This window comes from Mesoplodon densirostris, chromosome 3 (genome assembly GCF_025265405.1).
Source record: "Mesoplodon densirostris isolate mMesDen1 chromosome 3, mMesDen1 primary haplotype, whole genome shotgun sequence".
Taxonomy (NCBI): Eukaryota; Metazoa; Chordata; class Mammalia; order Artiodactyla; family Ziphiidae; genus Mesoplodon; species Mesoplodon densirostris.
The window spans coordinates 62,668,795-62,695,517 of NC_082663.1; the positions used below are offsets into that span (position 1 = coordinate 62,668,795).

The 26,723-nt window shown below is 42.5% G+C and overlaps 1 protein-coding gene across 9 annotated transcripts in view; it reads left to right on the forward strand.

The window, feature by feature from the left end:
* PDE8B (phosphodiesterase 8B) overlaps positions 1-26,723 on the forward strand; it is a 258,917-nt gene that overhangs the window by 146,923 nt on the left and 85,271 nt on the right. For 4 of the 9 annotated variants that reach the window (XM_060093065.1, XM_060093072.1, XM_060093066.1 and 1 more), the window contains 3 exons: positions 11,574-11,714; positions 13,254-13,342; positions 15,455-15,515. The exons of 2 other annotated variants lie outside the window; for them this stretch is intronic. In XM_060093065.1, the coding sequence (XP_059949048.1) occupies positions 11,574-11,714; positions 13,254-13,342; positions 15,455-15,515 (291 nt within the window). The remainder of the gene's footprint in view (positions 1-11,573; positions 11,715-13,253; positions 13,343-15,454; positions 15,516-26,723) is intronic. 3 more of the 9 variants (XM_060093067.1, XM_060093069.1, XM_060093071.1) reach the window with 3 other exon arrangements.

A 26,723-nucleotide genomic window follows, 5' to 3' on the forward strand; every position in this document is an offset into this window, starting at 1 on the left:
AATAAGGTGACCATATGTGCGTGGGTTTATGTCTGGGCTTTCTATCCTGTTCCATTGATCTGTATTTCTGTTTTTGTGCCAATACCATACTGTCTTAATTACTGTAGCTCTGTAGTGTTGTCTGAAGTCCGGGAGCCTGATTCCTCCAGCTCCGTTTTTCTTTCTCAAGATTGCTTTGGCTATTCAGGGTCTTTTGTGTTTCCATACAAATTGTGAAATTTTTTGTTCTAGTACTGTGAAAAATGCCATTGGTAGTTTGATAGGAATTGCATTGAATCTGTAGATTGCTTTGGGTAGTATAGTCATTTTCAAAATGTTGATTCTTCCAGTCCAAGAACATGGAATATCTCTCCATCTGTTTGTATCATCTTTAATTTCTTTCATCAGTGTCTTATAGTTTCCTGCATACAGGTCTTTTGTCTTCTTTGGTAGGTTTATTCCAAGATATTTTATTCTTTTAGTTGCAGTGGTAAATGGGAGTGTTTCCTTAATTTCTCTTTCAGATTTTTCATCATTAGTGTAGAGGAATTCAAGAGATTTCTGTGCATTAATTTTGTACGCTGCTACTTTACAAATTCATTGATTAGATCTAGTAGTTTTCTGGTAGCATCTTTTAGAGTCTCTATATATAGTATCATGTCATCTGCAAGCAGTGACAGCTTTACTTCTTCTTTTCTGATTCGGGTTCCTTTTATTTCTTTTTCCTCTCTGATTGCTGTGGCTAACACTTCCAAAACACTGTTGAATTATAGTGGTGAGAGTGGGCAACTTTGTCTTGTTCCTGATCTTAGTGGAAATGGTTTCAGTTTTTCACCATTGAGGAAAATGTTGGCTGTGGGTTTGTCATATATGAGCTTTATTATGTTGAGGTAAGTTCCCTCTATGCCTACTTTCTGGATGGTTTTTATCATAAATGGGTGTTGAATTTTGTCAAAAGCTTTCTCTGCATCTATTGAGATGATCATATGGTTTTTCTCCTTCAGTTTGTTAATATGGTGTATCACATTGATTGATTTGTGTATATTGAAGAATCCTTGCATTCCTGTGATAAACCCCACTTGATCATGGTGTATGATCCTTTTAATGTGCTGTTGGATTCTGTTTGCTAATATTTTGTTGAGGATTTTTGCATCTGTGTTCATCAGTGATATTGGCCTGTAGTTTTCTTTCTTTGTGACATCTTTGTCTGGTTTTGGTATCAGGGTGATGGCGGCCTCGTTGAATGAGTTTGGGAGTGTTCCTCCCTCTGCTATACTTTGGAAGAGTTTGAGAAGGATAGGTGTTAGTCTTCTCTAAATATTTGCTAGAATTTGCCTGTGAAGCCATCTGGTCCTGGGGTTTTGTTTGTTGGAACTTTTTTTTTTATCGCAGTCTGAATTTCAGTGCTTGTGATTGGTCTGTTTATATTTTCTATATCTTCCTGGTTCAGTCTCGAAAGATTGTGCTTTCCTAAGAATTTGTCAATTTCTTCCACGTTGTCCATTTTATTGGCATATAGTTGCTTGCAGTAATCTGTTATGATCCTTTGTATTTCTGCAGTGTCAGTTGTTACTTCCTTTTTCATTTCTAATTCTATTGATTTGAGTCTTCTCCCTTTTTTATTGATGAGTCTGGTTAATGGTTTATCAATTTTGTTTATTTTCTCAAAGAACCAGCTTTTAGTTTTATTGATCTTTTCTATTGCTTCCTTCATTTCTTTTTCATTTATTTCTGATCCAATCTTTATGATTTCTTTCCTTCTGCTAACTTTGGGGTTTTTTTGTTCTTCTTTCTCCAGTTACTTTAGGTGTAAGTTTAGGTTGTTTATTTGAGATGTTTCTTGTTTCTTAGGGTAGGATGTATTGTTATAAACTTCCCTCTTAGAACTGCTTTTGCTGCATCCCATAGGTTTTGGGTCGTTGTGTTTTTGTTGTCATTTGTTTCTAGGTATTTTTTGGTTTCCTCTTTGATTTCTTCAGTGATCTCTTGGTTATCAAGTAGTGTATTATTTAGCCTCCATGTGTTTCTATTTTTTTACAGATTTTTTCCTGTAATTGATATATAGTCTCATAGCGTTGTGGTTGGAAAAGATACTTGATATGTTTTCAATTTTCTTAAATTTACCAAGGCTTGATTTGTGACCCAGGATATGGTCTATTCTGGAGAAAGTTCCATGAGCATTTGAGAAGAAAGTGTATTCTACTGTTTTTGGATGGAATGTCCTATAAATGTCATTAAGTCCATCTTGTTTAATGTATCACTTAAAGCTTGTTTTTCCTTATTTATTTTCCTTTTGGGTGATCTGTCCATTGGTGAAAGTGGGGTATTAAAGTCCCCTACTATGATTGTGTTACTGTCGATTTCCCCCTTTATGGCTTTTAGCATTTGACTTATGTATTGAGGTGCTCCTCTGTTGGGTGCATAAATATTTACAATTATTATATCTTAATCTTGGATTGATCACTCAATCATTATGTAATGTCCTTCTTTGTCTCTTGTAATGTCTTTGTTTTAAATTCTATTTTGTCTGTTATGAGAATTGCTACTCCAGCTTTCTTTTCATTTCCATTTGCATGGACTATCTTTTTCCATTCCCTCACTTTCAGTCTGTATGTGTCCATATGTCTGAAGTGGGTCTCTTGTAGACAGCATATATACGGGTCTTGTTTTTGTATCCATTCAGCCAGTGTGTGCCTTTTGGTTGGAGCATTTAATCCATTTACATTTAAGGTAATTATCGATATCTGTGTTCCTATTACCATTTTCATAATTGTTTGGGTTTTTTTTTTTTTTTTTTTTTTTTTGCGGTACGCAGGCCTCTCACTGCCGCAGCCTCTCCCGTTGTGGAGCACAGGCTCTGGACGCGCAGGCCCATCGGCCACAGCTCATGGGCCCAGCCGCTCCGTGGCATGTGGGATCCTCCCGGACCGGAGCACAAACCTGCATCCCCTGCATTGGTAGGCAGACTCTCAACCACTGCACCACCAGGGAAGTCCTGGGTTTGTTTGTGTAGGTCTTTTCCTTTTCTTGTGTTTCCTGCCCAGAGAACTTCCTTTAGCATTTGCTGTAAAGCTGGTTTGGTGGTGCTGAATTCTCTTAGTTTTTGCTTATCTCTAAACCTTTTAATTTCTCTGTCTAATCTGAATGAGATCCTTGCTGGGTAGAGTAATCTTGGTTGTAAGTTTTTCCCTTTTGTCACTTTAAATATGTCCTGTCACTCCCTTCTGGCTTGCAGAGTTTCTGCTGAAAGATCAGCTGTTAACCTTATGATGATTCCCTTGTATGTTATTTGTTGTTTTTCCCTTGTTGCTTTTAATATTTTTTCTTTGTATGTAATTTCTGATAGTTTGAATAATGTGTGTCTTGCCATATTTCTCCTTGGATTTATCCTGTATGGGATTCTCTGCGCTTCCTGGACTTGATTAACTATTTCCTTTCCCATATTAGGGAAGTTTTCACCTATAATCTCTTCAAATATTTTCTCAGTCCCTTTCTTTCTCTCTTCTTCTTCTGAGACTGCTATAATTCAAATGTTGGTGCTTTTAATGTTGTCCCAGAGGTCTCTGATACTGTCCTCAATTCTTTTCATTCTTTTTTCTTTATTCTGCTCTGTGGTAGTTATTTCCACTGTTTTATCCTCTAGGTCACTTATCTGTTCTTCTGCCCCAGTTATTCTGCTATTTTTCTTTCTAGAGAATTTTTAATTTCATTTATTGTGTTGTTCATCATCGTTTGTTTGCTCTTTAGTTCTTCTGGGTCCTTGTTAAATGTTTCTTGTATTTTCTCCATTCTATTTCCAAGATTTTGGATCATCTTTACAATTATTACTCTGAATTCTTTTTCAGGTAGACTGCCTGTTTCCTCTTCATTTGTTTGTTCTGGTAGGTTTTTACCTTTCTACTTCATCTGCTGCATATTTCTCTGTCTTCTCATTTTGCTTAACATACTGTGTTTGGGGTCTCCATTTCACAGGCTGTAGGTTTGTAGTTCCCGTTGTTTTTGCTGTCTGCCCCCAGTGAGTAAGTTTGGTTTAGTGGGTTGTGTAGGCTTCCTGGTGGAGGGAACAAGTGCCTGTGTTCTGGTGGATGAGGCTGGATCTTGTCTTTCTGGTGGGCAGGTCCGCATCCGGTGGTGTGTTTTGGAGTGTCTGTGAACTTATTATGATTTTAGACAGCCTTTCTGCTAGTGGGTGGGGTTGTTTTCCTGTCTTGCTAGTTGTTTGGCATAGGGTGTCCAGCACTGTAGCTTGCTGGTTGTTGAGTGGATCTGGGTCTTAGCGTTGACATGGAGATCTCTGGGAGATTTTCTCCATTTGATATTACATGGATCTGGGAGGTCTCTGGTGGACCAGTGTCCTGAACTCAGCTCTCCCACCTTCAAGGCACAGGCCTGACACCCGGCTGGAGCACCAAGACCCTGGCATCCAGACGGCTCAGAATAAAAGGGATAAATAAATAAATAAACAAATAAATAAAGTTATTAAAATTATTTTTAAAAATAAAAAAAAATTTTAAGTAATTAAAAAAAAGGAACAAAGAGAGCAACCAAACCAAAAAAACAAATCCACCAATGATAACAAGCGCTAAAAGCTGTACTAAAAAAAGAAAAAATGGACAGACAGAGCCCTAGGACAAATGTTAAAAGCAAAGCTATACAGACAAAATCACACACAGAAACAAACACATACACACTCACAAAAAGATCAAAAGGAAAAAAACATATATATTGTTTCTCCCAAAGAGAGGAGGAACTCAAATAAACAAGCTAACCTTACACCTAAAGCAATTGGAGAAAGAGGAAGAAAAAACCCAAAGTTAGCAGAAGGAAACAAATCATAAAGATCAAATTAGAAATAAATGAAACAGAAGATGGCAGAGTAGAAGGACGTGCTCTCACTCCATCTTATGAGAACACCAGAATCACAACTAGCTGCTGGACAGTCATCGACAGGAAGACACTGGAACTCACCAAAAAAGATACCCCACATCCAGAGACAAAGGAGAAGCCACAATGAAATGGTAGGAGGGGTGCAATCACAGCAAAATCAAATCCCATAACTGCTGGGTGGGTGACTCACAGACTGGAGCACACTTATACCACAGCAGTTCACCCACTAGAGTGAAGGTTCTGAGCCCCACGTCAGGCTTCCCAACCTGGGGGGCCAACAACGGAAGAAGGAATTCATAGAGAATCAGACTTTGAAGCCTAGTGGGAGTTGATTGCAGAACTTCGAAAGGACTGGGGGAAACAGAGACTCCACTCTTGGAGGGCACACACAAAGTAGTGTGCACATCGGGACCCAAGGGAAGGAGCAGTGACCCCAGGGGAGACTGTAGCAGACCTACCTGCTAGTGTTGGAGGGTCTCCTGCAGAGGCGGGGGTGGCTGTGGCTCACCGTGGGGACAAGGACACAGGCAGCAGAAGCTCTGGGAAGTACTCCTTGGTGTGAGCCCTCCCAGAGTCTGTCATTAGCCCCACCAAAGAGCCCAGGTAGGCTCCAGTGTTGGGTTGCCTCAGGCCAAGCAACCAACAGGGAGGGAACCCAGCCCCACCCATCACCAGTCAAGCGGATTAAAGCTTTACTGAGCTCTTCCCACCAGAGCAACAGTCTGTCCCTCCCATCAGGAAACTTACACAAGCCTCTTAGAGAGCCTTATTCACCAGAGGGAAGACAGCAGAAGCAAGAAGAACTACAGTCCTGCAGCCTGTGGAACAAAAACCACATTCACAGAAAGACAAGATGAAAAGGCAGAGGGCTATGTATCAGATGAAGGAACAAGATAAAACCTCAGAAAAACAACAAAATGAAGTGGAGATAGGCAACCTTCCAGAAAAAGAATTCAGAATAATGATAGTAAAGATGAACCAGGACCTCGGGAAAAGAATGGAGGCAAAGATCGAGAAGATGCAAGAAACATTTAACAAAGACCTAGAAGAATTAAAGAACAAAAAAACAGAGATGAACAATACAATAACTGAAATTAAAACTACACTAGAAGGAATCAATAGCAGAATAACTGAGGCAGAAGAATGGATAGGTGAGCTGGAAGACAGAATGGTAGAATTCCCTGCTACAGAATAGACTAAAGAAAAAAGAATGAAAAGAAATGAAGACAGCCTAAGAGACCTCTGGGACAACATTAAATGCAACAACATTCACATTATGGGGGTCCCAGAAGGAGAAGAGAGAGAGAAAGGACCTGAGAAAATACTTGAAGAGATTATAGTTGAAAACTATAATGAAAACAATGAAGGACACTACAAAATGATCAAGGGATCAATCGAAGAAGAAGATATAACAATTATAAATATATATGCACCCAACATAGGAGCACCTCAATACATAAGGCAACTGCTAACAGCTATAAAAGAGGAAATCGACAGTAACACAATAATAGTGGGGGGCTTTAACACCTGACTGACACCAATGGACAGATCTTCCAAAATGAAAATAAATAAGGAAACACAAGCTTTAAATGACACTATAGATTTAATTGATATTTATAGGACATTCCATCCAAAAACAGCAGTATACACTTTCTTCTCAAGTGCACATGGAACATTCTCCAGGATAGATCACATCTTGGGTCACAAATCAAGCCTCAGTAAATTTAAGAAAATTGAAATCATATCAAGCATCTTTTCTGACCACAATGCTATGAGATTAGAAATGAATTACAGGGGAAAAAACATAAAAAACAGAAACACATGGAGGCTAAACAATACATTACTAAATAACCAAGAGATTACTGAGGAAATCAAAGAGGAAATCAAAAAACACCTAGAAACAAATGACAATGAAAACATGACAATCCAAAACCTGTGGGATGCAGCAAAGGCAGTTCTAAGAGGGAAGTTTATAGCAATACAATCCTACCTCAAGAAACAAGAAAAATCTCAAATAAACAATCTAACCTTACACCTAAAGGATCTAGAGAAAGAAGAACAAACAAAACCCAAAGTTAGCAGAAGGAAAGAAATCATAAAGATCAGAGCAGAAATAAAAGAAATAGAAACAAAGAAAACAATAGCAAAGATGAATAAAACCAAAATCTGGTTCTTTTAGAAGATAAAATTGATAAACCATTAGCCAGACTCATCAAGAAAATGAGGGAGAGGACTCAAATCAATAAAATTAGAAATGAAAAAGGAGAAGTTACAACAGACACTGCAGAAATACAAAGCATCCTAAGAGAGTACTACAAGCAAATCTATGCCAATAAAATGGACAAGGTGGAATAAACGGACAAATTCTTAGAAAGGTGTAAACTTCCAAGACTGAACCAAGAAGAAATAGAAAATATGAACAGACCAATCACAAGTAATGAAATTGAAACTGTGATTAAAAATCTTCCAACAAACAAAAGTCCATCACCAGATGGCTTTACAGGTAGATTCTATCAAACATTTAGAGAAGAGCTAACACCCATCCTTCTCAAACTGTTCCAAAAAATTGCAGAGGACGAAGCACTCCCAAACTCATTCTATGAGGCCACCATCACGTTGATACCCAAACCAGACAAAGATACTGCAAAAAAAGAAAATTACAGACCAATATCACTGATGAATATAGATGCAAAAATCCTCAACAAAATACTGGCAAACAGAATTCAACAGCAAATGAAAAGGATCATACACCATGATCAAGTGGGATTTATCCCACGGATGCAAGGATTCTTCAATATACGCAAATGAATCAATGTGATAAACCCTGTTAACAAATTGAAGAATAAAAACCGTATAATCATCTCAATCGATGCAGAAAAGCCTTTTGAGAAAATTCAGCACCCATTTATGATAAAAACTCTCCAGAAAGTGGGCATAGAGGGAACCTACCTCAACATAATAAAGCCCATATACAACAAACCCACAGCAAACATCATTCTCAATGGTGAAAAACTGAAAGCATTTCCCGAAGATCAGGAATAAGACAAGGATGTCCACTCTCACCACTGTTATTCAACATAGTTTTAGAAGTCCTAGCCATGGCAATCAGAGAAGAAAAAGAAATAAAAGGAATAGAAATTGGAAAAGAAGAAGTAAAACTGTCACTGTTTGCAGATGACATGATACTCTACATAGAGAATCCTTAAAATGCCACCAGAAAACTACTAGAGCTAATCAATGAATTTGGTAAAGTTGCAGGGTACAAAATTAATGCACAGAAATCTCTTGCATTCCTATACACTAATGATGAAAAATCTGGAAGAGAAATTAAGGAAACACTCCCATTTACCATTGCAACAAAAAGAATAAAATACCTAGGAATAAACCTACCTAGGGAGACAAAAGACCTGTATGCAGAAAACTATAAGACACTGATGAAAGAAACTAAAGATGATACCAACAGATGGAGAGATATACCATGTTCTTGGATTGGAAGAATCAATATTGTGAAAATGACTATACTACCCAAAGCAATCTACAGATTCAATGCAATCCCTATCAAATTACCAATGGCATTTTTTATGGAACTAGAACAAAAAGCCTTAAAATTTGTATGGAGACACAGAAGACCCCGAATAGCCAAAGCAGTCTGGAGGGAAAAAAATGGAGCTGGAGGAATCAGATTCCCTGACTTCAGAGTATACTACAGAGCTACAGTATTCAAGACAATATGGTACTGGCGCAAAAACAGAAACTTAGATCAGTGGAACAAGATAGAAAGCCCAGAGATAAACCCACACACCTATGGTCAACTAATGTATGAGAAAGTAGGCAAGGATATACAATGGAGAAAAGACAGTCTCTTCAATAAGTGGTGCTGGGAAAACTGGACAGCTACATGTAAAAGAATGCAGTTAGAACACTCCCTAACACCATACACAAAAATAAACTCAAAATGGATTCGAGACCTAAATGTAAGACCGGACACTATAAAACTCTTAGAGGAAAACATAGGAAGAACACTCTTTGACATGAATCACAGCAAGATCTTTTTTGATCCACCTCCTAGAGTAATGGAAATAAAAACAAAAATAAACAAATGGGATCTAATGAAACTTAAAAGCCTCAGCTCCCAGCCCCCCGCCCGCTCCAGCAGGTGAGCAGACAAGCCTCTCGGGCTGGTGAGTGCTGGTCGGCACCGGTCCTCTGTGCGGGAATCTCTCCGCTTTGCCCTCAGCACCCCTGTTGCTGTGCTCCCCTCTGTGGCTCCGAAGCTTCTCCCCCGCCACTCCCTGTCTACGCCAGTGAAGGGGCTTCCTAGTGTGTGGAAACCTTTCCTTCACAGCTTCCTCCCACTGGTGCATGTCCCGTCCCTATTCTTTTGTCTCTGTTTTTAATTTTTTCTATTTCCTTACCCAGGTACGTGGGGAGTTTCTTGCCTTTGAGGAGCTCTGAGGTCTTCTGCCAGCATTCAGTAGATGTTCTGTAGGAGTTGTTCCACATGTAGATATTTCTGATGTATTTGTGGGGAGGAAGGTGATCTCCACGTCTTACTCTTCTGCCATCTTGATGGTCTCCTGGCAGGTGGATTCTTAACCACTGTGCCACCAGGGAAGTCCTAGTACTAAACATTTTATACATTTATACATACTCATTTGTTTGTTAAAACAATTCTATGAACCAGGTACTACTGTCATAGCTATTTTACACATGAGGAAATTGAGGACCAGGGAAGGTAAGCAACCTGCCCACAAGTCATATAGCTAGTAATGGGCAGAGCCAGGATTTGAACTTGGGTGCCTTGGCTCCATAACCCATGTCCTAGAGTATCTGCTGCATTGTGAGGTCACCTGGCATGAAAGTAGAGCTATGATTTCTACCCATATTTGCAACCTAGTAGCAAAAGCAGAATAAACACATGTGAAAATGTATGAGAATTTAGCCAACAAATAAGGAAAACAATACAGTCTCAAATATTATCCATTCCTCAGATATTTACTAAACAGCCCTGAGTATCCAAAGATAAATCCAAAGTAGCCTTTGCCCTTGAGGATTTTCATGTCTACTGGGGGAGAGAGAGAGAGAGAAATATAGATTCAGTGTAATAAGTCACCAGAAGCCTGCACAGGAGAGAGTGGGAGTTGTAGGAGTGGCACAAACCCACACTGGGCAGGGGCTCAAGGACAGCTTGCTGGAGGAGGGGAGGGAAAAATTGGAGTTGACGTGACCAGGAGGTGGGGAAAGGCTTTCTAAGCAGCGAGCAGCTGGGCAGATGCCCAGACGTGGGAGACAAGCACGCACTGCTCAGCTGCATGCAGGGCTGGGCCGGGGCGCTGTGGGGCTGACCTGGTGAGCAGAGGTCCTGCCGCCCAGCCCAGGGAGGATGGTGACCACCACGTGAAGTGGTAGGAGATCAGTGAAGACAATGTCACCGCCCCCTCCTCTTCAGCAACCCCCATAAGGCCTGGTGCCAAGGGCCCCAGAGCAACCTCCCGACTCGCCCACTTCCCGGGGTAATTGTACTAGCAGAAGCTGTGTTCGCCAGAGAGCAGCTCCCCAAATGTCCCTGCATCACTCAGTTCCTCACTCCTGTCATCTCCGTGGAGGTCACGAGTGATTACAGTTTGCAAGACCGTTTCTGAGACAGCATATGGGTATCAGTTATGCCCAAGGAAATCTGTGACCTAGATACAGTGCACTCATGTTTTCCCCACATTCTTCGTCACTTGTCCCCTCCACTCAGCTGCTCATCTGGTGACTCTGTTCTTTGAGAAGAAATTGGAGGGTGGGGATAGCAGCCAGGAACCAGCCAAGGTGATAGCTCTAAACTCCAGGGCCCTGGGCAGAATTTTGGAAAGAAACCTCTGAGTCTGCTGGTCCCAGCATGTACCAAGCTGGGGGGGGGGGGCGGATGGGGGATGGGGGATGGTGCCTCACCTCACGCCAGCGCTGAAAGGGCTGCTGCCTTCTGCCCAAGGATTTTTTTTTTTTTTTTTGCGGTACACAGGCCTCTCACTGTTGTGGCCTCTCCTGTTGCGGAGCACAGGCTCCAGATGCGCAGGCTCAGCGGCCATGGCTCACGGGTCCAGCCGCTCCGCGGCATGTGGGATCTTCCCAGACCGGGGCACGAACCCGTGTCCCCTGTATCGGCAGGTGGACTCTCAACCACTACGCCACCTGCCCAAGGCTTTTAACTTAATTTATTCTTCAGTTAGACCAGAAGCGGCCCCAAGCTAGAGCACTGGTTAATAGACAGTGGCAATTATCTCTTAATAATATCTAGACGCGAGAGATCGAATTGCTTCTTTGTAGAGACGTGACTAATAGAAGCCACAATCTGTTGAATGGAGTTCTAGTTAATTTTTATTTGTTCTTTTTTTATGAGTTTTTTCTTATTTCATGGATGGTAGATGATGAATAAGGCCCATTGGAGGCTGGCACTAGCAGATAAAAGCTTCTTGCTCTTTTTCTGCTGAAGAATTTCTTCCCATTTCCCAGAGGGCCCGGGGTGCTGGGATGGCAGTTGAATGAACGCATTGCTGCTCAGGAGGGAAGCACATATTCTGGGGGCATTTGGGGCTGGGGGGACGGGTCAGCACCCCGATTGGAGAGCGCTCGCCCAGGGCACATTTCCTCTGTGTCCCAACAAGCGTTCATGCGAGGCACACAGCACCCTGCCCTGACCTTGAACCACTTCCCGTTCACAGTATGTCAACCCAGCCTTCGAAAGGATGATGGGCTACCACAAAGGTGAGCTCCTGGGGAAAGAACTCGCCGAGCTGCCCAAAAGTGACAAGAACCGGGCGGACCTTCTTGACACCATCAACACCTGCATCAAGAAGGGCAAGGTGAGGAAAAAAAAAAAAAAAAAAGAAGGGCAAGGTGGGTGAAACCAAAGCAGTCCACAAACCCTTCCCCAATGCATTTTTTCTTCTGTGAGTTTTTATGTCACATCTTTAACGTTGGCTTCTTTAATAACGTTCCAATTAAGTGAAAAATCCTTTATGTTTGCAAGATGAGTTAACTTTTGAGTTAATTTTGGATAGCAAGCGAACCTGGTGCTTATCCTGATGGCATAGAATCTGGTGATCTTGTGTAAGGAAATTTCTTCCTTCCCATGAATGAATCTCACCTGTCATGGCTGGAATTTCATACCTATCTCTGAGGAGAGCTGTTCTATATTTTTTAGTTTATCCAGTGTTTGGGGGACTAAGAGCATTTAATATCAGTATTTACATGTCTTACAGGCCCAGTTTTTTGGTCAGTTTTCCTTTTTCTGCTCTCTTTACCCATCACAGTTCAGTTTGCCCAGCGACCCCCACTGCATCCCAGCAGATGAAGGCGGTGGTGCAGGTGCAGTAGGCATCTCTCCACAAGCCTTCCTTTCCAGAGGAGCATTGGTCTCATCACTGGAACTGCCTGGGCATTTTCTTTTAATCATTCAGATGCTTTCTCTGATGTGAAGTAGTTAGATAAGCATTGTATTTATTTCATGGGGGACCATTGTATAGAAATAAAATGTTTGGCTTATGTATCATGGCCACAATTAGTAAAAGAAAAGAACATTGGGGCAGTGAGACTGAAAAGGAAACAGGACATTGTCAAGTCCTCCAAAAAATCTGCCTGAAGAGTACTGCCACACATCTAGTGACCCCAACATGCATACCAGTTAGCCATCCTGTGTGAGTGTGTGGGCAAGAAAAGGCTGCAAAGGATCTCAGGTCTAATTCAACCACTTCCTCCCAGAAATAGTGGAGGTGCCCCAGGCTCCCCCCTTGAGGTCACCGGGCTCTTTATCCTAGCTGGTTCCTCAGGGTCTGGCCACAGCAAGTCTTCACACTCCCCTTTGTCTCATCCATGGAAACTGCCAGGAGCCAGATTAAGCCAGAGAAGGCTTGGCTGGAGGCCTGATAGGATAGTAGAAGGATGATGGGCTTCAAGGAAAGTTAAGAGATAAATTTATAACCACATTTTTCACTTTCTCACGTGGGCACATTAGTCAGCATCTCTGAGCCTCGGTTTACCTATCTTCAAATGAAGGGTGATAATATCAAGCCCACAGGTTGTTGTAAAGATCCCGAGAAAGACCTCAGAAGAACCTCGTGCCCCTACACCCACAGGGCTGAGAGCAGGAATAGCAGCCACTGCTCAAGTGTCCCAGAACCGGGAGGGGCAGCCCCTGGTTGTGGGCTCATTGCTCTGGTGGGCTCTGTGCACTGTGACGATGAGCCTCACGTAGTCACCGTTGCGGTGAGTGCAACTATGGAGCGGTATTTTGTGGAATGTTACAAAAGCATGCGGGAACTTCATGGCTGAACTTGATGAGACCCTCTGTAGGAGCCACCGAATGCCTGGACAGAAGGATTTTAAGAGCTCTCTTTATGTAGGAGTGGCAGGGGGTTTACTATGCCAGACGGAAATCCGGCGACAGCATCCAACAGCATGTGAAGATCACTCCAGTGATTGGCCAAGGAGGGTGAGCGCCAACTCTTCAACTCTTGTTTTGAGGGGCCCCTGTGGGCGTTGGGTTTGTATATGGAAATGCAAGTGTGTTAGACACACAAATACAGTAGGATTGGGCCTGTACATAGTACCTGCCGAGGACACCTCCATGTGGCCGGCAGCAGCCCCAAAACAACACAAGGTCTTCTTCTGCTTGTGGGCTTTATGAAGCATCACCCCAACTGTCCACTTCCGCCTGATTGTCTGTAGGTCCATTGTCCCCACGCCGCAAGGAGCTCAGTTTCTAGGCCTTTCCCTGTCATCACAAAGACCACGGAACAGCAGGGTTCGCTGCCTCAGCCCCACCAGGGAGCCGAGCTTCTCTCCTTGAGGCACCGGCTCTGTGATGATTCTCTCCAGTCCTCGGGGCTTGTTCCACAAGGAAGAGAGAACCCTGGGGGTCATGGTTAGGAGAAAAAGGTGTCTGACCAGAAGCTGAGATATCTGATTCCATGTGAATCTCAGGTTACCAGAGGAACCTGTTCATTTGCAGAGAGAGAAGGAAAATGCTCAATTCCATTTCCTTCTCCCAGTTACATTTTGTGAGAAGGTTTATGGAGCCAAACAGGACCCCCTAACAGTACATCACTGAGGAGCCTTTGTAAACAAGCCTGAAGGTCAACCAGCCAGCTTCATAGTACAGGTTTACTAGGGACACACGCTGTTGGGTGACGGTTTGGAAAAAGAAAAGGAGCAGTTGTGGTGCGAATAACCAGAAAAAGAAAGCCCTGTCTGTGACTCTTATTGTGTGGTTAGAAAACGTTCTGTAGTCAGCAAAGTGTCTGTAGGTTGTTTCCGCTCCAATTTTACTTATTTGTTAGTTTCAAAACTGTTCCCCCCTCCGTTCAGAATCCACTGTCTCATGTTTCCTGCCACTTTGCTTCACTCCGCATGGTGGGGACACTGGTAGCCCTGACCAGGGGTTTCGAGCGCACAGAGAGAGGCCCCCAAATCCCTCCTGAGTGCACAGGCTTCCGCATGGCCATTTCCACCAGCGGTCAGAGCTCTGAGGCCACGATGGCCATCACATTATTGTTTCCAAGCATCATCCTTAGACCGTCTTCTCAAGCTAAGATTCACTGTGTTTGTGTGACCAGAATTATTAGGTAACAAGGTGGAGGAGACCGAGTTATTGTTTGGTTGTTTCTGTCAGAATGAGTTTTTCTGATCTTTCTGATTTGACAGATAAGAGCAAGAAGTTCTAGAGCCCAGAGACAGTGTTATTTTTTCCCCCAGTGAGCTATCAAAGGAAATTCTTAACTAAAAGTAGGGAAATTTTACCTCTTCCAATTTAGTGATGCTCACTACAGAATGACCAGGACTCTTCAGAGTCCTCCAGAGAAAACTGAACCAAAGAGGAAGACAGACAGAGACAGAGAGACAGAAGCAGAGACACAGAGAGAAGAGATTCATTACTATAAAATCTAACATAGTCCTCTGTAATTCTAGCTTCACTCAGTAGAAGATCTACCTTGAGCTGATCTTTGTGCAGGACTAAGGCACCTGTTGTCTTTTCCTGGTGTCCTTGTGGTAATGAGCAAGACCACAGGCTGTTTTGGGATTCTGTCCATGATCTTAAAATAAGAGGATTTTTCTGTGCCTGAAAAATGCCATCATTTATGATGACCGGGCTGTGAAAGAATGTGGAATATTAAATGTAAAAACAACAACCACGAACTTTGGTCATTGTCCAAATGAGGCTTTGCCTTCTATATAAGCTAAAAAGTATTAGTGTCAGCAGAATTAAATCCCATTTTACTTTAAAGTCTAGAGTAGCATTTCATCCTGTCACTGATGCTATCTAGGAGACAGGCCTCAGGAGTTGGTTAGAAAATGAAGTACCCATTAGGGAAGTGTTTCTGAGCCAGCTATGATTAAAAGGGAAGCCCAGTTTCTGAGGGCATGTGTGGGCTGTGTGTGAAAAAAAATGCATCTTTTACAGACTGTGTTTTGTCAGAATTTAAAATCTGCCCTAGAATGGACCCTGGAGTTTTACTTGAAGAAGATTCTGTTGATGTTTTCATTTGCTAATTTGTTGAATCATCTCATATCTGACTCACTAATAACTGATTATTTATGTTATTAGGAAAATTAGGCATTTTGTCTCCCTCAAGAAACTGTGTTGTACCACTGACAAAAATAAGCAGGTATGGTATTCAGTTTGCTTCATTTGCTTTGTCGGCTTGACCATGCGTTCGTTACATTCTCACCACGGTTCTCTACTTGTCTTTCTCCGTATCTTACTGTAGTTGCCAATTAAGAAGCTTTATGGCAAAATTAGGCCCTTAGACAAATAGTAAAAGAAAATATTCCCCAGCAAGCCTATACACTTTATTAGTAACGCATGTCAGTTATGATTTAGCTTGTGACTGTGCAGCTCAGGACCCATATATTTTATGAGAGCATAAATTTTTCCTCCAAATAAAAATGTTCTAATTTGCTACCTTAATTTCTTAAGTGAAAATTATATATGCATTTGAGCATTTCACCCCTATAAATTCATGTCAAAAACAAAAATCATTTATAATTGGTACTATGATTTTTTAAACCATTATATCATGCAGAACAATATATTTGAGTGTTTTCTGAAGTAACAGAATTTTAGTAAGTTGCTGTATTTAAGAACTTTTTAGGTAGTTTTATCACAGAGAACAACAACGGTATTGATATTTTTCTTTTTTTTTCACATCCTTATTGGAGTATAATTGCTTTACAATGGTGTGTTAGTTTCTGCTGTACAACAAAGTGAATCAGCTAAATGTATACATATATCTCCATATCCCCTCCCTCTTGCGTCTCCCTCCCACCCTCCCTATCCCACCCCTCTAGGTGGTCACAAATCTGATCTCCCTGTGCTCTGCAGCTGCTTCCCACTAGCTATCTATTTTACATTTGGTAGTGTATATATGTCCATGCCACTCTCTCACATTGTCCCACCTTACCCTTCCCCCTCCCCATGTCCTCAAGTCCATTCTCTACGTCTGTGTCTTTATTCCAATCCTGCCCCTAGGCTCATCAGAACCTTTTTTTTTTTTTTTTTGATTCCATATATGTGTGTTAGCACACGGTATTTGTTTTTCTCTTTCTGACTTACTTCACTCTGTATGACAGACTCTAGGTCCATCCACCTCACTACAAATAACTCAATTTCGTTTCTTTTTAAGGCTGAATAATATTTCATTGTATATATGTGCCACATCTCCTTTATCCATTCATCTGTTGATGGACACTTAGGTTGCTTCCATGTCCTGGCTATTGTAAATAGTGCTTCAATGAACATTGTGGTACATGACTCTTTTTGAATTATGGTTTTCTCGGGGTATATGCCCAGTAGTGAGATTGCTGGGTCACATGGTAGTTCTATTTTTAGTTTTTTAAGGAACCTCCATACTGTTCTCCATAGTGGCTGTATCAATTTACATTCCCACCAACAGTGCAAGAGGGTTCCCTTTTCTCCACACCTTCTCCAGCATTTATTGTTTGTAGATTTTTTGATGATGGCCATTCTGACCGGTGTGAGGTGATACCTCACTGGAGTTTTGATTTGCATTTCTCTAATGATTAGTGATGTTGAGCATCCTTTCATGTGTTTGTTGGCAATCTGTATATCTTCTTTGGAGAAATGTCTATTTAGGTCCTCTGCCCATTTTTGGATTGGATTGTTTGCCTTTTTGACATTGAGCTGCATGAGCTGCTTATATATTTTGGAGATTAATCCTTTGTCCGTTGATTTGTTTGCAAATGTTTTCTCCCATTCTGAGGGTTGTCTTTTCATCTTGTTTATGGTTTCCTTTGCTGTGCAAAAACTTTTAAGTTTCATTAGGTCCCATTTGTTTATTTTTATTTCCATTTCTCTAGGAGGTGGGTCAAAAAGGATCTTGCTGTGATATTTTTTCTTTTTGGTTTATACTTTAGCACTGGATTGTGTGTATTGTCACTTCATGCTTTAAAGTTTGTTGATTAAAAAGTATTCAACAAACATAATTACCAATGATCTATTTTTAATACAAATCTATTTATTTTATTTAGGTATAATTGATGTGCCGTATTATATGTTTCAGAAGTACAACATAGTTATTCACAATTTTTAAAGGTTATAGTCCATTTATAGTTATTATAAAATATTGTCTATATTCCCTGTGTTATACTCTATATCTGTGTAGCTTATTCATTTTAGACAGAGTAATTTACACCTCTTAATTCCCTACCCAGGTTTTCCTCTCCCCCTTTCCCTATCCCCTCTGGTAACCACTAGTTCTCTATATCTGAGTCTGTTTCTTTTTTGTTCATTCATTTGTTTTATTTTTTAGATTCCACATATAAGTGATATCATACAGTCTTTCTCTGTCTGACTTATTTCACTTAGCATGATACCCTCCAAGTCCATCCATGTTGTTGAAAATGGCAAAATGCCATTCTTTTTTATGGCTGAGTAGTATTCCATTTTGTGTGTGTGTGTGTGTGTGTGTGTGTGTGTGTGTGTACCTCCAGTGATCTATTTTTGAATGTCTATCAAACATGACCTTTGACTTAGATGAAGATTTTAAAAGAAGGGACAGTGTCTCTCAAGGATATGAAGGGCTTCAGGGCATAATCCATTTTAGTGTAACATGTCAGAGGCTTGGGAAGTGGTGTGGGATCAGGAGGAAGCCTGGCCAGGCCAGGAAGTAAGCTGGGGCATGGCAGACCCAAGATGCCTGGGCTCCTCCCAGTGAGAAGGCAGCTCCAGAGGGGAGGAGACTCAGTGCAGTGAGCTTCCAGCTGGTGTCTCAGCCCATCGAAGGTATCCATGTCCATCTGCTTTTTAAAAAAATAATGACTCAGTATTTGTATATACTGTGAAATGATCACCACAGTAAGTCTAGGTAACATCCATCACCATATGTAGTTACAAATTTTTTTTTGAGAACTTTTAATATCTACTCTTAGCAAATTTCAAATATGCAACATAGCATTATTGACTATAGTCCATGCTGTACAGTACATCCTCAGGACTTATTCATTATAACTGGAAGTTTGTACTTTTTGACCTCCTGCATCCCTTTTTAAAAATAATTAATTAATTAATTAATTAATTTAGTTTTGGCTGCCTTGGGTCTTTGTTGCTGTGCGCGGGCTTTCTCTAGTTGAGGCGAGCGGAGGCTACTCTTTGTTGCGGTGCGTGGGTTTCTCATTGTGGTGGCTTCTCTTGTTGCAGAGCATGGGCTCTAGGCATGTAGGCTTCAGTAGTTGTGGCTCGCGGGCTCTAGAGCGCAGGCTCAGCAGTTGTGACGCACGGGCTTAGTTGCTCCACGGCATGTGGGATCTTCCTGGACCAGGGCTCGAACCCGTGTCCCCTGCGTTGGCAGGCAGATTCTTAACCACTGCGCCACCTGGGAAGTCTCCTGCATCCCTTTTACCTAACTCCCCCACCCCGACCTCTGGCAACCACCGATCTGTTGTCTGTGTGTATGAGTTTGAGGGTTTTTTTAGATTCCACATATTAGTGATAACATATGGTATTTGCCTTTCTCCATCTGATTTATTTCACTTACCGTAATGCCCTCAAGGGCCATCCATGTTGTTGCAAATGGCAAGATTTCCTTCTTTCTTATGGCTAAATAATATTTCATTGTATATGTATATACCACATTTTCTTTATCCATTCAACCATCCATGGTTGTTTCCATGTCTTGGCTATCGTAAATAATGCTGTAGTGAGTATGGGGTTGCATATATCTTTTAGCGTTAGTGATTTTATTTCCTTTGGATAAATACCCAAAAGTGGAATTTCTGGATCATATGGTAGTTCCATTTTTAATTTTTTGAAGAACTTCCATGCTATTTCCCATAGTGGCTGCACCAGTTTACATTCCCACCAACAATGCACAAGGTTTCCCTTTTGTCTACATCCTTGACAACACTTGTTATTTGTTTACTTTTTGATAATAGCCATGTTAACAGGTGTGAGTTTATATCTCACTGTGGTTTTGATTTGTATTTCCCTGAAAACTAGTGATGTTGAACACCTATTTGTATACCTGTTGGCCACCTGTTTGTCTTCTTTAGAAAACTGTCTATTTAGATCCTCCACCCATTTTTTATTGGGTTGTTTGTTTTTTTGCTGTTGAGTTGTATGAGTTCGTAATATTTTTTTAGATGCTAACTCCCTTATCAGACATATGATATGCAAATATTTTCTCCTATTTGGTAGGATATCTTTTCATTTTGTTGGTGGTTTATTTTGCTATGCAAAGCATTTTAGTTTTATGTAGTCCCAATTGTTTATATTTGGTTTCATTGCCTTTGCTTTTGGTGTCAGAAAATCACTGCAAGACCAACATCAAGGAACTTATCCCCTATGGTTTCTTCTAGGAATTTCATGATTTCAGATTTTAAGTTCAAAACTTTAATCCATTTTGAGTAGATTTTTGTGTGTAGTGTAAGATAGTGATCCAGTTTCATTCTTTTCCACGTGGCTTTTTAAAAAATTTTATTTATTTATTTTTGGCTGCATCAGGTGTTCGTTGCTGCACACGGGCTTTCTCTAGTTGTGGTAGTTGCGGCAAGCGGGAGCTACTCTTTGTTGTGGTGCCCGGGCTTCTCATTGCGGTGGCTTCTCTTGTTGCGGAGCACGGGCTCTAGGCATGCAGGCTTCAGTAGTTATGGCCCGTGGGCTCAGTAGTTGTGCCTTGCAGGCTCTAGAGCACAGGATCAGTAGTTGTGGCACACGGGCTTAGTTGCTCCGCGGCATGTGGGATCTTCCCGGACCAAGGATGGAACCCATGTCCCCTGAATTGGTAGGCGGACTCCCAACCACTGCACCACCAGGGAAGCCCTCCATGTAGCTATTTAATCCAACACCATTTACTGAAGAAACTATTCTTTCCACTTTGTATATTCTTGGCTCCTTTGTCATAAATTAATTGACCATATATATGTGAGTTTATGTCTGGACTCTCTATTGATCTACATCATTAGATACATTGAACTATCTATGCAGATAAATATGTGTCTGTTTTTATGCCAATACCATACTGTCTTGATTACTATAGGTTTGTAACATAGTTTGAAATTGAGGAGTGTGATTCCTCCAGCTTTGTTCTTCTTAAGAATATTGGGAAAATATTCTAGAATAGCAAAAGGAATCATGTATTTTTTTGTAAGATTTAGTTCAATAAAATGCCTCCTTCAGTACTGAGTGTTTCATCTGGAATCAGGAAATTTTCACTTAATAACATAAACTCATGCAGAGAGGCAAGTCCTTGGAGACCTCTGGGAAAGGATGGGAACTGACTTTCACAGGAAAAAAAATTCTCCCAACAGCAAAGTTTAGACATCGCAGGAGGAAGAATGAGGTCCACGTGAGAGGTGACATGGGTAGCGGGAGAATCACATGACATCCTGATGGCTTTTTAGAGACAAACTAGTGAACCCAGGCAGTGCAAACCAACTGCTATGGGCTGTGAAGCCACAGTGCAGGACCCAGGCCCACTTGGGCTTGTTCGCACCCATCCAGAAATGAGTCGAGTATTGTCCACGTCCAAAACCGAGCAGATCCTCCCCCACCAGCCTAGCCTTGCTCCTCCTCCTTCCCTGCTTTCCTGTTTAGTGAATGGACCCCGTCTCCTGTCACCATTTCCCTGCAGCTCCATGTGCCCAAATTCTAGCAGCCCTCCATGGTCCAGCCCAAGAAACATCAAGTTCCATCTCCCTCCTCGAGCCCCCAAAGTACCTTCTTTGCTGTGTATCACGCCCACTGTCTTGATGGCTACTTGTGTGCCTCACTGCCCTCTCCTCTCCAGCAGGATCCCTGGGCTGTGCTTGTCTTTGTGTGCCCATGCTGCCTGGTGCATAGTAGGCCCTCAAGCTGTTGGTGAGCTGGAGTGGACTTGAATGTCTCGGTCCTGGCCTCCTGCCACCTGTAAACTCTTCCTGCTTCACAGGGAGAGCGGGCAAGTCCTTAGCACAGGACTCAGGGATGCAGAAGAAGAGGGGCCACCTCCTCTTTTCTGAGGCTCTAAATAGAAATGTCTTTATTGCCGTAAATTAGCTGCTGTTCTGAGAAGGGTGGAAATGCAGGGCTCAGATATCCTGAGCCATTGACGTCACCTAATGGTGCTGCACTGGCCTAGAGAGACACTTAGATTTTCCAATAACAAATAATTTTTATATCTTTGGCCAGCCACACTGTTTTTCCTTCTCATCAAAGGAGGCTGAAGTGAATGGTGATAGGTCTGTGATGGGAAGGGCTCCCTAGAGGGTGGGAGCAGCCCGTCTGCAGGTGGTTGTAGTGGCGCGGCTTTCTGGGGTTTAGCCCTGAAGTCAAAATCCACCCGTGGGTTTGCATTTTAACAAGGAATGAAATTGGAAGCCAGGCTGCTGTCTGCTGGTGGTGCTTTTCATCAGCAAAGATCTTTTTTCCTATGTGAACCCTGTAGCTTTTTGCCAAAAGGCTGGAAATGCCCTGCGAGGTTAGTCTGCCGTAAACATTGTCACCTCCTGCAGCACTCACACATTTTCTCCCCAGATATGTATTAAACACCTGTTCCGTGCTGGCGCCAGGGACACGACGTCTCTGCCCCAGAAGCTATGGGGCCACAGACAAACAGGACACATTTCTAGAGCACAGTGTGGGGAGGTGTGAAACAGGTGCTGCAGAAGCACAGTACGCAGGACTGAAGGAGGCTGGCTAGGATTTTCTTAGGTGTCATCTAGGACAAAGGGCAACAAGCTACCACCTACAGGCCAAATGTGGTCTGTTTTGTAAATAAAGTTTTATTGGCTCACAGCCACATTCTTTTTTACGTAGCACCTGAGGCTGCTTTCATTCTACAACAGCAGGGTTGAGCAGGTACAACAGAGACCATGTGGCCAGCAAAGCCTAAAATATGTACTCTGGCCCTTTACAGAAAAAATTTTCCAACCTCATTTCTAAAAGATAATTTTCTTTCTTGAATTTCCCACTTTCTTAGGTCAGGGACCATCTGCCCCACCCTCTGGAAGGCCTCCCCCGCCTCCATGCATGCACATACTTCTTTGAACACCCTTTGCCTTCCTGGCATCCCCCGCACCCTGGTTCAGAGCCTGTCTCAACCCCTTTATACCAGTGTGAGAAGTTAGTTCCCCTGAGGCTTTGCCTTTTCATGAGGTCCAGGTCGAAATCCAAATGCATGGCTGAAACGCAAATTTCAGACATCTGCAAGCACGGTCCAGGAGTTGGACTCATATAGGGGAAGGAGGCTTCCAGGATCCCAGCTTTACACCAGCTCCTCCTAAGCTGGCCTGGTCCAAGGAGAGGGGATCTCCCCATTGCCACCCCCATAGTGCCCACCCCCAGCCCAGTTGCAGTACGGCCCCCATTCTCACTTCTCCTCCAAGCCTTGGCCATTAGAATATGGGGAGCACAGCACTCTCAAAAGCCAGCAGCCAGTGGCAGGCTTGGAGCCCTGGAGCGAGTGTGGGGTTGCAGCTGGTGGTGTCCATCGTACTGTGTCATCTGGTCTCTGTTCTCATGGGGGGGCGGGGGTGACACATAGGCCACGGAGACGCCTCAGGGAGATGCATGTGTCTCGTGTCCAGTAAGAGGAAGTTGTTCTCTTGTGAAGTCAGGAAGCACAGCCCACCCAATGAGCAGCTCCCGAAAATATTCCCTTGGTCAATGGGGTTATAGCAGGAGAAGGTCATAGCCAGGCTCAGAGGAAGTGGTCTGCTTTCTGACTAATCAGCATTCCAGGACAAAAGCTGGTTGAGAGCAGACTGAGACCAATCTGACCTGGATTTTGCACAGGGCTTTCCAGAGCTAGACAACAGAGGTTCCTGCCTTTGGAATTTCATTGACCACCACCTCACCCTCATGACAGGAAGGTTGTTTCAGCCCTGGGAAATAGGAAGGACATAATCTCTGAATGAAGAATAGCTATTTAACATGAATCAGTTTGCCTTAGTTGAAACCTTGTTTCTATCAGTGAAAACCTATGTAAGCATCGTCACAGCCTGACATCAGTATGGGGACGGGCATTTGGAAGTCACTGCTTTAAAAGCAGTTTCACGCTTGTAACTTATTTGGGGATAGAAGAGGCAGAAATAGGGGCTGAGTTGGCCAAATTTGCAGTAATGAAACTTTGCTTTGAGATAAGCTTTTTAGGGTTCATACTATTATGCCATCTTATACAAGGGACTTGAGCGTCCGTGGATTTTAATATCCATGAGAGCAGAGGAAAACTAGGAGGGTGGTCCTAGAACCAATCCCCCATGAATAACAAGGAATGACTGTATTTTGTTTTATAGTAAACTATTTAATCTTGAAATTGTAAAGATTAGGGAAAAATAGAACTTTACTGTAATAATAATGCTTAAGACCAAACCTGTCAGAAGTGCCTAAAACAAGATGCAAGGACATAGAGTGTCAGGGAGTAAGAAGGGGGAAGGAACAGGTCTTTAGTTTTGTGAAGGCTTCAAGTAGGGAAGGAGAGACTAGGTCCTGAAGGCAAAAGCAGTGGAAAGTTTTAAGGGATCCGATTAGGCTCAATATAGGAAAGAATTATTAGAATTGACCAAAGTTTGTAGCCTTATCAGGTAGTGAGTTCACCACCATGGGAGGTAATCAAATAGCAGTAGACTGAGCTTTCAGTGGGAAAAGCTGTCAAGGGAGGTCACTCATTGGCCAGAGTTTAGACTAGATCAGTGGTTCTCCAAGTGTGGTTCCCTGGAGCAGCAGTGGCCCCAGGAATTTGTTAGAATTACAAAACCAGACTACAGAATCAGAAATTTGGGGGATGGGCCTGGGCAGTCTGTTTTAATAAGCCTTCCAGGTGCTTCTAATTCACTCTGAAGTTTAAGAGATACTAGATAAGATGAATGACTTCAAGACTCTGATAGTGTGAATTTGGAATATTGGTTCATGAGCAGAGGCTGTTCCTGGTTTAATATAGTCAGGAATGCTTATTTTCACTTCTGGCCCTCCAGCTTTCCCCTCCTGAGCATGAGGCCCCTGACCCAGGCTGCTCAGAATGTTGTGTTGCAGAGGACCCCCAGCTCTGCCCCAGGCATGCCCAGCTTGTGCCCTAGACCTGCACGTCCCAGATGGAAATGTGGCTCAACAAATGGCGATGTGCTTCAAGTGTGAACCATGTGCTAGATTTCAGAGACTTAGTATGAAAAAGAATGTAAATTAGCTCATTAAAAATATCTCAGTCTCATGTTGATAACATGTTGAAATGATAACATCTCGCACATATTGTACTTAAAATATTAATTTCACCTGTTTCTTGTCACTAATGCAGCTACTAGAATACTTAAAATTATGCATGTAGCTTGCATTTGTGGCTCTCACATTATTTCTGTTGGGGGTCTAGCCCTTCCCTTCCAGGCCAAATCTTACCCCGAATCCAGCTCTTTGCGCCCTTTTGCAGGAGATAGAGGGGCTCAAAGAGCTACACACACAGTCTGGCTTCTGTCAATGAGTCGGCTGCAGACTTACTGAGCCTCCCAGGAGAGGAGGCTGTAACCCAGGCTCCTAGGAGTGCTTTTCTGTTCCATGATGGGTGCTTAAGCAGACGTTCAGGGACCATTTTTGTTCAGGGAAGTGTGTGGGGCACCTTCCATTAGTTCTCCAACTGCAGCAGAAAGTTAGCTGTCACTTTCTAGAGCTATTGGGTGGACAGTGGGAGCTCTGGGCACCACGGCCTCCCACCCACTGCCCCTGTGGCCCTTGCAGCCCCACCCCAGACCGGCCTTCTCTTGGGTGCGTCTCTCCCCTCGTTGCCCCTAGGTCTCGACTCTCCCCACGTTTGCCAGGGTCAGCTCCCTCTCATCTTTTCCTTCCCAGGAAGTGGCTTGGCTGATAGCCCTCTTTGTGATTTGGGGGCCTCCCCACAGCGTGCACAGAATAGGGGCCTTAATGCTCAGAGAGCCTCATCCCACTGCATTCTCGGTAAAACAGGAAGAGCATGGCTGTTGCGGGCAACCAGGAGAGAAAGATGGGTAGAATCACTTGCTGGTTTCTATTCATTGCTGATCCCTGGTGATAAAAACAAGTTTTCAGTGTATCCTAAATTCCCAATATTTGAGATGTGTCACATGGGGGTTTTGTTTTGTTTTGTTTTTTGATTTCCTGTGTTAACATATAAAAAGTATCCATAGAAACAAGGTGGGGAGAATTTTTTCTTTAGCCTCAATACATTTATTACTGATGCCACTTTGTATTTCTAACACCATTACAATTCTGCATCCTAAAAATACATTCTGCAGGTTTCTGGTCTATCTAGAACCTCAGCATCTAACTAATTCAACTTGGATTTTGTTAGCGTGTCAATTTTATCCTCACTTTTACTTAATATTGCATTACATGGAAAATATATCAAATGATCCAAATGTGCTCCAAGATGTGCTTCTCCTGCCCATAAGTACACATAATTACAGAGTCGTTGGGAAGATTGCCTAGCCCATTTCTCCCCCCAAAATATGTAATATATGTCATCTTAAAATGATTATTGTCTAGATTATCTATGTCACATGTCTTTGAATGATGTAGACCCTTTGCAGCTTCCTCGTCCTTCAGGACTCAGTCCAGCTTCTTTTCCCTCCAAGAATCTCCCCAAGCCTGCCCGCCATCTCTCTCTCCACCAGTGAAGGTGACGGTGACACTGGTTTTCTGCATCGTCCATTCCACTGTTAATCTTATGCTGCTTTGGGTCACTTCTCACTTCCGGCCACTGTGTGTACCCAGTAGATAACAGGAAAGTATTTTGAAAGCTAATTTTTATTCCCTAATACAGTAACCTTTGGAAGGCATAAGAAATCAAAGATACAGCTCTGTCTAGTCCCAAAGTATTATTACATGTAGAGTTTTCACCTGTATGTAGCCAATATACATATCACACACCGTTGCAAAGAGTATTTGCTGTGTTCTCCCAAGGCGCACGTCCAAGTGTGACTTCCTGAAGTGGGAGAAAAAGGACACTGCAACTGAAAACATGACTTCAGTTTGCACTGAGGGTGGCTGTTCATGTTTAGAGATGTATTATATCTAATCAGTGTATTACCACGGTACTGAGTTTGTACATATATACTTTACTCACAGTAGGTGCCCCAAATATTTGTTGATAGATTTGGTAAAGCCACTAAGTAAACAACATTTTTCCATTTAGCTTTAGTACATATTTACACGGAGCTATTTAAAGAAAGGGCTCCAATATTGCAAAACCACAGTTTTTCGTGAGAAACCACGTTTGAACAGCCAAACCCCGAGCAGATGGGAATGGGGTACCTGCGGGGTGTCTGAGGGTAAGGCAACTAGGAGCTCCCAGCAGGGAACAGGCCCGCACGCTGAGAATTCAGCGATGCGATTACATGTGTGAGAAAGTCTCGGCTCA